The sequence below is a fragment of the Oreochromis niloticus genome, linkage group LG18, assembly GCF_001858045.2.
Source record: "Oreochromis niloticus isolate F11D_XX linkage group LG18, O_niloticus_UMD_NMBU, whole genome shotgun sequence".
NCBI lineage: Eukaryota > Metazoa > Chordata > Actinopteri > Cichliformes > Cichlidae > Oreochromis > Oreochromis niloticus.
Window position 1 is genome coordinate 27,062,448 of NC_031982.2, and position 15,317 is coordinate 27,077,764.

Here is a 15,317-nt window from a genome sequence, read left to right on the forward strand (position 1 = left end):
TAACTTGTGTATTGTTTACAGATGTGTGAAACTGTGATACTTCTTTTTTAAGCTACACTAATTTCAACAACGGACTTGGTCTTTTGCTATGCTAAAAAAAAAAACAAGCGCTAATAACCTGCCTGACTGCTAAAGATACACTGAATACACAAACCTTTACAGAGTATTACATAAAAGTACAGTGCAGCCCTTGTTCAACTTGAGGTAAAATATCTTCTCTCTGTAGATATTTAGGACATAAAGCCATTGTTTCTTCATATAATATTGACAAAATTATTTACATTTGTTAAGTTTTAAACGGTTTTAAACTCGCAATATTTAAAAAGCCACCTTTAGGAGACTTTATTCTAAATGATTGCCCATCACAAACAGAAGGCTTAAAGAGTCGGTTCACAGGAACTACTTACATGAACGCTGACTTTATTATTCAAAACTCTAATTGTATTTGATATAAACAGACACCATTTTAACAGTATATTAATGACAGAAAACAAGGAAAAGCATAAAAGAACCCTTTAAGGTTAATTCACGTAGTAATGTTGACCCACAAGGTGCGATATTAGGCATTTTTTAAAGGATCAAGTCAACAGTAAAATCTATCATAAAAAAGAAAACCTATAAAATCAAAGTAAGACTCGTAAAAAGAGGTCAAAGCAATGATGAGGCGATCATTACAGAAAGGAAAGTCAATTAAAGTGAGTTTTAAGACGTACTTAAAAGATTAAAGAGTCTAGAGATAATGAACATTTTATCACCAAAGCAGCTCGGAGATGAGAAACTGAAGTTCTCGTCTCTTCATCTTTTGATAGGAACTACTGGACACAAAGTTTCACTCAGCAGCGAAGATAACTGCACATACGCCACGCGTGGGTGGGCTTTCAACACAAAAATATGTTTGAAAATGGTATCAGTATGCACCATATCAGCCACCTCGCTTTATGCTTCTGCCTGAATACAAATGCAGGTATTTTAACTGCATTATAGGCAGTAAAAATCTCCATCCTTCTGATAATATGACAGTTTTATTATGTGGTTTATTCCTTAAAATAGCCCTGTTTGTCCAAGTATAAAGAAATTTGCAGCCCAATTAAAAGTTTTAAGGGTTCAAAATTGGCCTCGATGCAGTGACTATTTTACGAATGAGTACATTAAACTTCACTAAAAGAAAAGCCAACTCTTCTAAGTTCAGGCTGTATAATTATTATGAAAACAAGACATCTGAGAGAATAACTATTAATAAAAAAAACTAATAGTTATTACTTTTGCTCTGCAGTCCTTTTCTCAGTGCAGGTGCCAGACATAGGTGTGCTTTTGCACCTCTATTAAAAACCAAAGACACTCACCTGTGGCTTGAATTAAGATGAGAAACAAAGAGAGGCCAGTGTAAATAACAACAGTAAAACTAATTCAACAAAAGTCTAATTAGAAAAGATATACAAAAGGGTTTTTTCTGAAGGTTTAACAAAAATGTATAATGCTTAAACAGTCGAGGTTTTACAGCAGCAGCCGCCAATGCAGAAGTTCTAACTGACACTGCACCGTGATCATCTTATGCAAAGTCTGACTCATCATTCTTTGAATAAGATAAGACTTTTTGGGCCAAGCAATTACTATGTAAGGTAAACCTGAGGTTTTAAACTGATCTATCCTCACAGAAGCAGCACGAGCATATTAAAAGCTTAAAGAAAACAAACAGGTGCGGAATTTTCATACATATACATCAAAGCTGACACCAGGACCATGATTTTTAGCTTTTTTTTTCCAGGTTTCAGGCTTCAGTTTAATAAGGTAACACCTACTCTTTGCCTGAACTATATACAGAGGAGGCATGCTTACATGTGGAGTCAAACTATAATTTGTGTATAGATTAATTCAATTGCTCTGAGAGATTTAAAACACCCTAACGTCAAAGCTAAATTAACAGTGATTCCAGGCAACAGATTCTGGAAAAGTCTTACAACTCACTTTTTCACAGGCTCCTCTGCAGCTTTCTTCTGAATGTCCTTGCTCTTGGGCTGAAAGAAGGATCTGTAAAAAGACCACACAAGCATTCACTGACTTGATACATGTTTATACCAACACATGTCTGTATTTAGTGCATTAAAGTGTAATAAAAATCGCTAATAAGGCCGCACTTTTACAACAACACAGAAACAGGTTTGCCTGTAAATTAGAAACTTGCTGAATCACAGATTACCATCTTTGCTATCTAGTGTTACAGCAATGTGGCTCCTCAGATCACAGCCGCTTTAAAAGATCTCTATAAGGTAGGAAAATAGCCTGCCTTTAACGACCATGTATACTTATGTATACTATGATACCGTCTGTGTCTGTGCAGGAGATAAAACTATATTTCCAAACAAGTGATGCAGATAAAAGCATGCTAAAGCTAGCTTACAGGTAGTCCGATTCACACCGAAACAGACATGTTTTTTGTTGGTTTTTTTAGTGTAACCCCCTCTAAGTCACACTTAAACCCCCCCTGATCACCACTTATTACACAGCTAACTCTTCCAGTGCACAGACACAAGCATCATCAAGCTAGCGCTAATTTCCAGCAAGCTAACTGCAAACTTTGGCTTGCACTTACGCGATGCTCCGCTGCATGTTGTCTTTAAACTCTTCCTTCACCTGATACCCGGTTAAAACAAACGTTTAAATCGCAGCAAAAAAGTCCAACATTCACACACACGAAGACACCAACTCCCGCGCTGCAGAGAGGCAAAATATTAATTTGGAATATTCGGCGCCAAAAGTGGTATCTCAGCCAAAGATTGTCAGAGGAGAAGATGACTCACTACGGGAGCCCAAAGCGAGCGGTTTCCGCTCTGTACGCATGCGCACTCACGTACTTAGTTTATCCAAAGAAAATTTTATTTTTACTGTAGCTACACAAAATGTATTAAATAAAACTACTCCGTTGCTACTGATAAGATGTGATTGTGCTTAGTCTAAGCTTATACGCTACTGTTAAGATAGTATACAACTCACTATGGGATGGACAAGATGAGTAAAATATAACAAAGCTAATGGTTTGCTATGTTCATGCAGGTATATAAAAAATAGTACTTCTTTAAATTTTTGTCACACTTCTCTTGAATTGGCTGCATGTTTCCCGATGCAATCTGTATGAAATGGTACCTGAATTTAATTCCTGGTGTTTTTCAGTCTTCCCAGCAAGTACACATCAGAGGCCATGACTGATAATGGGGAGGAGAACATTTTGAAAAGCTAAAACACTTTTAAAGTCTGCAATTTACACTGCCAAAATGGTGCCAAGCAAGCTAAAAAGGCATGTGGGAACCAGGGTCAGTCTGATAAGGAGGTGAATGCCAGTTATATAAACTGGTGTAGCAACGCAGACAAAAAATGAACCAGCGGAGATAGAGGCTATTTTTTTTAGTGACATGAATATGAGCCTTGACATTTTGCCTCGACCGTTGGTGGATCTTGGGCACAAAAGGTTTGAAAATCTACAGTCATTCCAAACCAGGGGTGTCGACCCCTCTTTAAAGATAGTATAGTAGTATAGTAATCTCCAACTACAAGACGCACCAAGCAAAGGCAGTACTCCGAGAATGTGCCATTTGTCAAATGCTTCCCACTGAAAGCCAAATAATAGACAAAACAGCATCTTAAAATTACAGTGAAGAACAGTTTTAAAGGTTATGGGGCTCAAAGAGAACAAAAATGGTCTGTGTGTGTCTAAGCTTCTTTTTATTGTCATTGCGAGCTCTAGAAAGGGAACATCTCATCCAGCAGTTTTATGCCAAGCAGGCCAGATCAGTAATAGCACCATACCCATCCTTTAACATAAAGAAGTACAAGTGAACGCTCCAAGAAAAAAAAAATACATATAATAAACAGATTGATATATCTTGAAAAACAACACTATAACTTAAATGCAAATTAAGCTTTTGGGAGGTATTTTTTGTAACTAAACGACTGTAATATTTAAATCTTTCACAAAAGGGTCCAATCTCTGTCCGGATTGGATGCTTTTGTGTGCTGGTTCTGGCCACCCCTGATCTAATAACATTAATAATAACTTAGTTTTGTATAACAACTTTCAAGAAACCAGAGGAGCTTTTGTAACAAAAGTATAAACAAACAATCTAGGCTTACTTGATTCATAATACAAAAAACCCAACAAAATATAAGCAAAAAGTGACAAAATGCTTCAAATATAGATTCCTCTGAAGGTTCCATAATGTTGCTTTAGAGCAATATTATCAACACCCCCTAAAAAAATCTACAACATAATATCAGGAAAAATAAATAGTAGATAAAATATAACGCGTACTATCTTTACTGATCAGAGTGGCACCTCTGCTGTTTTACACCTCTCCGATCAGTCTGTCTCCCGGGAAAATGGGGTGTAGTGAAAAGTTCATGAGTTGTCAAGGACGCTGCTGCCCCCTGTTGTGTCGGGGTGGTAACTGCAACAACACCGGCTCCTGGACATGACACTGCAAAGACGACACGAAAGCGCCCTTTTCAACAGGATTTTCCCTGGGCCTGTTTGAATGCATCATTTATGGAGCTCGTATTATTTTCATGAAGACTGGAGCAGGGGGCTGGTGAAATGCTAGACAAACAGCTAAATAATGCAAGCTGAGTGCACTGCTTTATTTACCCAAACACAAGTGTCATGTAGTTAATTGTTTACAAGTGCAATTCCCCTACTGTGGCGTGAAGTGCTGACAGAAGAAAAGAAGGATTCATAAATATTTCTATGCAAAAAAAAAAAAAATAATAAAAATGAAGAAGAAGAAGACAACATGGTCCAACTAAATAAATAGCCCACAAAGTCTGTGCATTTTAAACCACAGGTAGTGAATAATAAACTATTGTACAACAAGCTCAAACAGCACACAAAAAAGCTTGTGTTTGAGAGATTTGAGGAAGGAAAGCAGTCCATCTGTTGTAGCTTGTTTTCTCTTTGTCACTCTAACCGTCTCCCTGCTGCCTTCTCCTCATCTTGAAGTTGAGTCTGCTTCGCTCCCTCATACAGGCTCCGACTGACGTAATGGTTCACATCCCACCCTGCGGGGCTCTTGTGCAGCCAGCGAGCATTCAGGCTCAATTCCCCCAGCTCCCTCAGGTTGACTCCTGGCCGTGCAGGGGTGGAGATGACGGGGAAAGGGCCGTGGAGAGCCCGAGGCACGGGGAGCGGTTCAGGAAGGCAGCACGGGAGTAGGAAGGGGTGAGGCAGAGGCTGAACCGCTGTCAGGAATCAGAGTGAGAGTCAAATCAATCAGAAAAGTAACCCCTGAGACATATGCAGAGCTCAAACACATAGTGATTTATTAATACCACTACTCTGATACATTGAACGGGCTTTAAAGCCATTCGGGGGGGAACCTAAAACTAGTTCTAAGTAGTTAAATTAACTGTCTAAAGTAAATATTTTAAGTCTATAATAGATAAAACACAAAGAAGAACAGCAATCTTGAGTCTAAATCTTCATTAAAAATGTCACTTTGAGGTCAAATTATGAGCTATTTTTAGGTCTTAAACTCATATCACAGTAAGACTAAGTTTCTGGATTCTTCGGGAGGAAGCATGTAAATTAACATTAAATTAGCATCCTTCCCACATAAATTCAGTCGTCTTAATATTTTAAAAATCATAAAGTAACTGCTTCCAGGAAACATGCACTATTAAAACTTCCAAGGTGCAAAGTACAGAGCATTTTTTAGCATTTACTTTCTTTCATGCATGTTCAAGCTGAATGAATTTATTCACTCTGGAGGAAAAGTCTTCAAGGTCAGGATCGAACTCCTGCCTTGCATTATTTTCCATCACCGTCACCCTGTTTCACCTTGAAATACATTAAATTATAGAAGAGGCAAGCCATCAGAGTGCAGTCTCACTGGAAATTGAACTAAACGCAGCTGAAGGAGTTTAAAAATCTGCAGTTTACAGGCATTGAATAGTGAGTTATGTAATGTGAAAGTGAGTGAATATGAGGACAGTGGAAAAGCAAGGTAATGTCAGTCCAGCTAAAACTACAATTACAGCTTTGTTAATTACTGAATCAAGTGGAGAATTCTCAGTAAAGTCCATGAAACCTACAGTAGCAATCAATTGATCCTTTCAATGAGTGTGTCTGGGTCTCGAAAGCCTTTATTAGACTTCATTGAATCACATAAAGTTTTACCATGAATTAAACGCACCATCCTTCTCCTGCACTAGAGGAAAGAATTATTAAAAAATAGTTATAAATATATAAGAATAAGAACATCAAATGTGTATTAATCCAGAGCTAGAAGTAGTCCTGAGTCAACTGAATTACATTATATGGACAAAAGTACTGACCTTCCTGCACATGATATGCTACGAAGCTCCCAGTGCACAGCTTTTGTACTGATGTTAATGAGAGAAGCAGTTTGAAGTGCTACAGTCATCGGGACAGCAGAGAGTTGATGAATTTTACACGCCTCATTAGTAGCTCCACAGAGTATTAGTTTGCACGTTCACCTAGCAAATGTGTGCCTTTCAGGAGTCAAGCTACAGTGTTTTGGAGACTGGGTGATGCACGAATAAACACTAATATAATAAACAAAATGAAGCCATGAAACAAGCAAAGAAACTAGCTCACACAATAACATTCATTGCTCCTTTGCAAAAGGGTGTTTTAAAAAGGTCAAGATGACTGTTAAGGAAGGTATGAAGGTTAGGGGCTCCAAAAAGTAGCACTTTTTATTTTTGGCTCATACAGGTTAAAAAAGTTCAGTGCCGTCCACAGTGTTATATCATCAAAGAGGTCCAACAAGACCTTCAAGGGGGTTGTGGTTTACGTTTCAAGTTTGTGAATCATCTGCACAGCTGTGAAATTAAGTTCCATATTTTCTGAAAATTGATCCTAACAGCAGCATACTGAGTGAAATAAGTACTGGACCAGGAATGGACCCTGATGATAAAAAAAACACCCAGCCTGGTGGCAAAGCTTCTGTCTGTTAAATATGATTTAAACCATTCAAAAACAGCCTCTTTAACGCCCACGCCATGATCCAACGTTACCACTAAGGTATAAAAGCACTAAAATGGCAAAATGCTCCAGGTCTGCAATTAATAAAAGATGATTAAAAACTTTTCAAAGTATTCTCTCACAGATTGCAATTTGGGATTCTTTGAGAGCCAAATGTCTCTTATTATGTGTCTGTAGTCACTTGGTGCCTGCAGTGGTATATTATTAGGTTGACACATTTGCTTGGCGAGTGAAAAGTTGCTGGTTAAATTTCAGCCAGAGACACAAATCCCCTTTGGGATTGTATTAGTAAGGGCATCCGGTGTAAAAACTCTGCCATATCAAACATGCAAAGCTACCCACTGTAATCACCCCTTGTGGCAAGGGAGCAGTGAAAAGCAGCTTTTTTGGTCTTCATCTGTGTTACCTGGACTCTGCAGACCTCGTGCCTTACCTCTGTCCATCACTGACCCTGCTCTTCCACAGAGAGGAAGGCCACTGTCAGCAGCGAGATGAGGGAATAGAAGAGAGCCGCTCTGGACGAGCTGGAGGGATGGAGGTATATGGAGGATGAGATGGAAGGATGGTTGAAATGCAAAGAGTGCAGACAGACAGCGAGTGCACAAAACATCAAGAACACCAGGTGAAGATTAATTTATTTTTAATATACGGAGGATCAAAGCTCCTGGAGCTGAAAGGAAAAAGGCACTTCAGATGATGAAGACATTAATCAACTTAATTGAAGTATGGTGTTCCTGATATTTTGCACACATATCTGAAAAACTTAATTAGAATATATGACATTAAGAGTTTAATTCCAAAACAGTACTTTTTTTAATAGACTCTGCTCATGCAGCGCTTTTCTACCTCAACAGACAAAGCGCCTCCCTACTAATCCCCACTCCTACAAAATTTATCAAATAATTAAACAAGGTCTGCTGCTTTTTTTAAAGGCTAGTAGGTAACCTAAGCCCTTGCGCTGCCCATGAACATGATATAACTTTAACACGCTGACTCCCCTCTACTTTAGAGGATCAGTCAATTGCTTGGTTTTACATTAAATGATAAAATTTCACTAATGATTTTTATTCAAGTCAACCAAACTCATATTAAATGATAAAGTTGAGGCAATTGTTTCTATTAGAGCTGGTTCATTTTTTATATATCAAATAAGGCAATTATTTTCTTTCAAAGTGCTGAGGAATGAAACTCTTCCTAAAGGACTCATTTTTTGAAAAACTGGCCAAATGACAGGTTACATTCCACTCCACTGTATTTATAGTGTTATATAAAGTGTAAAATAACCCAGAAGCCAGTTTTCCACATAACAAAGTCCTTTAAGCTGAGGTGAAGACGTGATGAATGACCTGATGGCTCGGTGCTGGTGGTGCTGGCGGTGCTGGTGGTGCTGGCGGTGGGTATCCCGGATAGTTGACGAGAATGAGTTTACTGAAGTTGAACTTGTAGGTGAATCGTTTCCCTTTGGTCTTGTGCAGGATGCGTTTGTTGTAGTAGTATCTGGAAGTAAAATGTTTTCTCTGTCAAGACTACACTCTGAAGTGTGTGTCTAAGGTACGCTTTGCTGTTCCTGTAGGGCACTTTAGATTTCTTTGTTGCTTCCCAGGCGGCATGTTTTGCATCTGTGGGCATTTTAGATTTGAAAATTTAATTTGACAACATGTGTTGGCGAGGAGCCTGAGGAGGAAGCTGCACGGAGAGAAAGGATTACTCATATGTATATATATATATATATATATATATATATATATATATATATATATATATATATATATATATATATATATACTCTGTTTGTATAACTTTTTTTAAATTTCAGTCTTTTTTTTCATTACAGGGAAAATTCAAATAAACATAAATAGTCAAAATCAAATTAAATGAAAAAATATGTATATTATAGCATTATTTGTCTTGAATTAATTTTAAGTCTTAAGTTTTCAGAATATGTTGATGCTAATTTACCCACCTGAGGGCCCGGCTGAGCTTGTCGTAGTTCATGTGTGGCTTGCCCTTCCTCTCGCCCCACAGCCTGGCCAACTTCTCAGGGTCCCTGATGACAAACTCGCCCCACTCCCCTCCCCAGCCAATGGCCCCGCCCTCGCCTCGGGCCAGTAGCTCAAGTAGGAAGTGCCAAAGCTGGATCTGTCGGGAGCCGGGCGACCAGGTGGGTTTGTAGGCCCAGTCAGGGAACAGCACTGCTGGAGAAGCAATTAGGAAACAATAAGGAAGGTCAGCAATCTAAAATTCAGTGGTGTGCGTTTGAGTCCCCATTAAGGTTGCTCATTCATTTGTCTCAGGAAGCCACAAATCACACTTTGATGGGCTGGGTTAATATCTTGCATTATTGGTAAAAATTAGATGAGAAGCCTGAAGTTGACACGGTAGCTATGCAAGTAAGCAAACATGAGCTGTAGACTGTATATAAATGATGGGAGGAGCTGAGCATTTAATTGTCCATTACGATTTTACTTTTTAGAAGTCAGATGTTTTTCAGAACTAAGACATGGACGCAATCACCAGGCATGCATACTCTTAAATCACGCTCTGGTTTTTTGCCTAATTCCTCCATATGGAGCCATAATTAGAAAAAAATAAACTGACATCAGATTTTATTAAATAAAACTTTAAACCAGCATTTGAGACCATAAACCCACCCAGAATGTGTTTTTATAAATCAAGTTTTTCTACTGACTGAATACAATCGAATGTATTTTTTCAACCACACAAGTCGCCCCTTGCTGGCCATTACAAAGACTGCAAGTTTAACGCTAAATACACTATCATGATAACATGTTACTAGTAAGTGGAGTTTATCCAGTTAGATTCAGTTAGTGTGGCTGTTTCTTGTACTAAAATCTTGAAAAAGACAAAGGACTTAATTATTGGAATGATTAATTATGAAAATTTATGTTTTCAAATGATGTAGGGCTCAAATTTATGGGGCACTGTAAGGGTCCAAAGACCTCTCTGTTTTCTGTGTTATGAAGTATGTTTTACATTATTATGATTCATATTTAGAAGGTACTGTGTCTCATGTTTTATTCAGATTGGGGATTTTTTTTTCCTTTTAATCTTTGTGACAAGCTCAAAACTGCTATTAATGTAGCAGAATAAAAACGCCACTGCATACATTACATTACATGCTAACAAGCTAATTTGCCATAGATCACCTCTCTGTCAGAGTAAAACAAACATATATGAAGTTTGCTGTGTGAAAGTTGTTTTTTTTGCTGAAACAAAAATTGCTGCACATCATGAAAAGAAGCTCCTAATATAACATCTTATTATCACCATATCAGATCGTGGCTCCAATAGGCTTTGGTTTCTCTTTCTTTATTCCACACTGATTGTACGGATTTTTGCAAATGGGATTTTGGTCGTAGAGGAGTTTCACTAAATCTCTGTTTCATCCAGACATGTCATAAAAAAACACACACAGACACAAACAATGAATATTTCTCATCATTTGTTTTGGTGGTCGTGAAGCTTTGTTGTTCTGTGAGCACAAACTAATAACTCTGCGACTATGAGAAAATAATTTCAAGCTTATTCAAGCTCAGCTCATTATTTTGGGTTCAGAAATATGCTCATCTGTTACAGAGGTTTCTTACTGCAAGCTGGTTATCTGTAAATTCTTCCACAAGAAAATAGATTGTCCTTGGATCTGTCTGAAGCTTTGCTATTTGAGGCAAGACTGTTAACTTCAACAAAATTAATAAGGTGATGTGAATACATTAAAGCATGGATGGTTGTCTGTCTCTCTGTGCTAGCCCTGTGATAGACTGGCAGCCTGTCCATGGTGTAAACTGCCTATCATCCTCTGGCAGCTGGGAAAGGCTCCATGACCCTGAACTTAATAAGCAGTTAAGAAAGTGGAAGGATGCATGAATTACTGTTTCTAACTTGTTGGCTGATAAAAATGACCAAATTACCAAATATGTTCTTAACTGATAATACGTAATATAGTTTATAAGCTGGTAAAAACTGAAGTGTTAAAAGTTAAGACCAAGGTTTTTGTGGGGGAGTTAGAAAATAGATTACTAGCTGATTAGCTTGTAACATATTTGAATTTAGCTGAGCAAATAAACTCTAAAATAACAGCTCTGATGTGTCACCTCTCTGGTGAGGATGAAGCTACTGCTTGAGGCCAAGAAATACCTGCTAGATATAGTGGGGCTTGCCTCAATGCACAGGGCATTGGAACCTGGAGAGGGGCTGGACTCCATACTACTCTGGAGTTGCTCCTGTTGAGAGGCAGCGAGCAGTGCTGGGTATGCTTGGCTATCAGTTCGGTACCTGCATTGTGGGGATTGTTGGACTTCTTTGCTTAACCTCAGCTTGTCTATATTAAGCATCATGGCTGAGCATAAGGGTGTTCTTTGGAGGTGGCATGAGGACTGTAGGCCAATAATCAATTTTAGATCTGTGGTTTCATGTTTTGGACACTTGGGAGAAGAACAACAGAGTTGTGAACTGAACCCCAGCTTGCAGTGAGTTGAATCAAATAGTGGGGGAGAATGCTGAACAGGCTTAGTGTACCTATACATATAGGTTCAGGTATACCAGAACGTTCATAGACGTTCCACATTTGGCAGAGTGTCAGTAGCAATCTGAGGGACCCTGAGGACAGACAGTCCAAATGGATCATGTTCTGCACCTCCATTGTTGAGGTGGCTGTATGGAGCTGTGGCCACAAAGTGCTTGCCTAGGCAATAATCCCAGAACGAGATGTTGGACATTGGAGATGAAGAGAGCCGTCAAGCTGAAGAAGAAGTCCTACTGAGCATGATTAGCCTTTGGGACTCAGGAGGCAGTTGACAGGTACCGCTGACCAACCAAAGTGCAGCTCTAGTAGTAGATTTTGGTGAAACCATGGAGAAAGACTGTCAGTCAGCCTTGATGCAATTCTGGGAAACTGTCATGTGACTCAGGAGGAGGAAGCAGTTTCCTGTTCACACTGTATACAGCAGGAGGTAGTCAGGCAGAGGAAAGAATATTTTGAGGATCTCCTCAATACCATTGAAAAGCTTTCTGTAGTGGAAGCAGAGTCTGGGAATGAGGGAGATGATTTGCCCATCACTGGAGATGAGGTCACTGAGATTATTAATCAACTCCTTTGTAGCATCTCTGGATGTTGTGGGTTTATTGTAGCTGAATCACCTCTGCAACAGTGCATGGAAGTCGAGGAGAGTGGACTGGCAGAATGGACTGATGGTTACCCACTTTAAAAGGGCAGACCAGGGAGAATGCTCCAGCTTCAGGGGGAACATGCTCCTGAAGCTTGTCTGGGAGAGAAAATAGCCTATTTGTTAGTTGAATCTTGGATTCTGTTGGAACAGTAAGGTTTCATGGAACACCAGACCATCTCTCTGTCCTCTTGTGAGTATCCCAGGGTGCATGGCAATTCGCATGGCAATGAGGGAACATGAGCCTGATATCCATGGCTAGTATCTTCTTCACTTTATTTACTTCTAGTCTACTAGTCAGACTCCCTCTTGGCTCCATTGTCTTGTTCTTAGTCTTCCTTGAAAAGGACGTTTACTGGTATCAAAATCAGCTTCTCTACTTAACTAGAATAATGTCCTAAAAGATCCCTGAGTAAGTAAACTGATGGTGCAAAAGCCACTGGCAAAAACAGTTTTGCTTCGGAAATAAAACTGAAAGATGTTCACGCTGATATGCCATACCTCGTGGACATTGAAGCTTCAGTTTTAACTTAAGTACAGACTAAATATTAATATCACAGGTCAAAATGGAGCAGCTTGTATCAGTTGCTGATTGGTCAAGACGGCATCAAGACTGCACGACTTGCTGGCGCTGACATGATGACATATCATTCCTTTGTTTCTCGTAGTTTTATCTATTTTTATCATGCATCCGAATAAGATCTGCACCGAATGAATACATAATAACTCTTACATAAATATGAAAGCTATCCCACACAAATGTCTACCCACACATATGTAAATAACTGAGATGAACGCACACCGACACACACGGTCTTACTTCTGCTCCAGTAAGGTGAAGAAAGGTGACCGACTGAGGAGCTGCAGCTGCACTGCATCTGTCACAAAATACAAACAGATAAAACTCGTCAGTGTCTGACTACAAGAAAATATCTTATAAAAAATGATAATTACCTCTCATCTGGTGTGAAATTAGCCATCACAACAAAGCACAAATGCAACTGATTGCAGCAACTTATCCTTTCACCATCACCCACAAATGAAATCGATGGCAAAGCCAATCTCCCAATTGTATATTAGATCAATATAAGTAAATGAATATAATGTGTTATGTATGCCCTGACAGTTTATAATGTGCCTGGAATTGCATTTGACTCAATAGCTGGTTTTACAGTGGCTTAAATGTGTGAAAGCACCATTTTCCCTGCAGACATTGTTTAATACTCTATATTTTTCTATAATTTCATCCTATAAACACACACACACACACATCGTCCGCCCACAGACACAATGACCTTCCCAGGCGATTCGCAGCAGCAGAGACACCCACCATCTTCCCTGCAAGGCTGAAAACTCATCTCTTCAAGAAGTACTTCACATAACCCTTTTCCCCCAACTGAATGATGCCTCCTCTGCTATAAGCCCTCTTCCATCGGCTGTAATATCCTCTTATCTTGGAGCAACAAAAAAAAAAAAAAAAAAAAAACGATGTCTGCCTTCAGCTCTTATTTTATTTCCTTCTCCCATGCAGCACTACTCTCACACATGATCACTGCAGGGTCACAGGGACATTATCAGGAAACCGCGGGAGCCGAGCCAAAGTCGTTGCACTTTTTAAGGCCGACGATTAGACAAAAACAAGCTCCAAGGTGGTCCGCTTCAAAATTGAAAAACAAACTAAAACGTGATCAAAAGAGGACTGCAGATGAATTAGAGTTAATTCAGTTTAGCTTTCTGCGCATTTTTATGCAGACTTTGGCTCTCATATTTAAATTTCCCCCCTTTTTATTGGTTGTTTTGGTGGGTAACTACAAATTAAAGCCTCGGCTTATTTATTTATTTTTTTTACCTCATAAGAGCAAAAAGTGCCTAAAAATGCAAATCCAACTCCACCGTAAATCTAATGGTAACTAGTTGAAATCATTATTCCAGAGAAGCACAACATTTTCACAGGGGTTATTTTTTTAAAGTAGGTGACTTTAAGGTCAAAATTTAACTAATCATTCAAAATAATTTTGTTTACAAAGAGCAGCCTAATTCAAAAGCTCCTGTGCAAGTGTAATCATAATGCAAGTGGTCCTGTTACCTTGATTGGAGCCGGAGTGGAAAACTCTTCGTTAAGATGAGTAACAATGATCAGTTTGTCTGCCGGCCCACTTTCAATCTGGGAGGACTGAAGGATGGATGGACCGAATCTTAAACCCTCTATCTCATCTCACCCCCTAACCACACACAGACACACACTCCCACCTCCCCCTTCCCTCCTACAACATTACTCCCTCCTTCCCCCAGCCCCAGAATTAGGAAGACTGGGGCATGACAAAAAGATGTTGATTACACTGATGATGAATGAAGAAACCCCCCCCAAAACATGAAACCATCACTCATTAATGACTTAGAAATGCAGCTTTGATTAGCTGCTGCTAGATCATCATCGAACAGTTATTTTTTAAATATACTAACATGTTAATTTGTGTAAAAAAAAATAGGGGCAAATGATTGTTATAATTCGCCAGAGCCGTTAAGTGCACCTTTAAATTCCACAAAACGAAGAGCAGCAGACTCACATTGAAATCATTAAAATCTCCCAGGGAAGTCATAAATGGACCACAATGTGTTAATTAGCTAAACTTTTTTATTTATATATATTGTTGCAAAGTTTTCATTTTAAGAGTTTTATATAAAATTTGTCATTTTAAAACATCACCTTTTGCATAGTCCTTTTTGTCACCCTTATATGGTTTACTTATGTTTTACCCCTTATATGACTTACTTCTTGTAAGCACAGATGAGCCGAGGTCAACAGCTTCTCACAGTGCTTAGATGATTATATGTGAGAGTGGGTCAGAACTAAAAAGCATGAGAAAATAAGGTGTTAGGAAACAGGTGAAGGTACTTTTCTTCTGTGTCATGACTGGAGCATATTAAAGTGAGCTGAGGAGAGAGATATGATTGAGCAGACTGAAGGTGACAGAGGGTTTCTTTTTCCTCGCCGAATCAAATAGATGATGAACTCAATACCAGAGCCACACTTTAGTCAACGAGAGCCGCTTTTCACTTGACAGGAGTGACTTTGGCCAAGGTCAACAGGCTGTTCAATACTCTGCCGCACAGGCACAGGAGGTCGGTGTAGAGGTGGA

The 15,317-nt window shown here is 39.0% G+C and overlaps 2 protein-coding genes across 2 annotated transcripts in view; both read right to left on the bottom strand.

Annotated features, from left to right (window-relative positions):
- The window catches only part of lig1 (ligase I, DNA, ATP-dependent), a 66,052-nt gene extending 63,270 nt beyond the window's left edge, over positions 1-2,782 (bottom strand). Inside the window, exons 1-2 of the mRNA XM_019347486.2 lie at positions 2,591-2,782; positions 1,966-2,028 (exon numbers count right to left, since the gene is read on the bottom strand). Coding sequence (XP_019203031.1) covers positions 1,966-2,028; positions 2,591-2,607 — 80 coding nt within the window. The 5' untranslated portion in view covers positions 2,608-2,782. The remainder of the gene's footprint in view (positions 1-1,965; positions 2,029-2,590) is intronic.
- Positions 2,783-4,722: 1,940 nt separating this feature from the next.
- On the bottom strand, positions 4,723-14,390 carry LOC100705068 (ETS translocation variant 3-like protein). Its single transcript, XM_013272695.2, has 6 exons — positions 14,264-14,390; positions 12,998-13,055; positions 8,958-9,189; positions 8,341-8,491; positions 7,428-7,518; positions 4,723-5,226 (listed from the first exon to the last, which is right to left on the bottom strand). Exons 2-6 carry the CDS (start codon positions 13,053-13,055, stop codon positions 4,946-4,948), a joined length of 813 nt encoding a protein of 270 aa, XP_013128149.2. The 5' UTR covers positions 14,264-14,390; the 3' UTR covers positions 4,723-4,945.
- Positions 14,391-15,317: the final 927 nt, after the last annotated feature.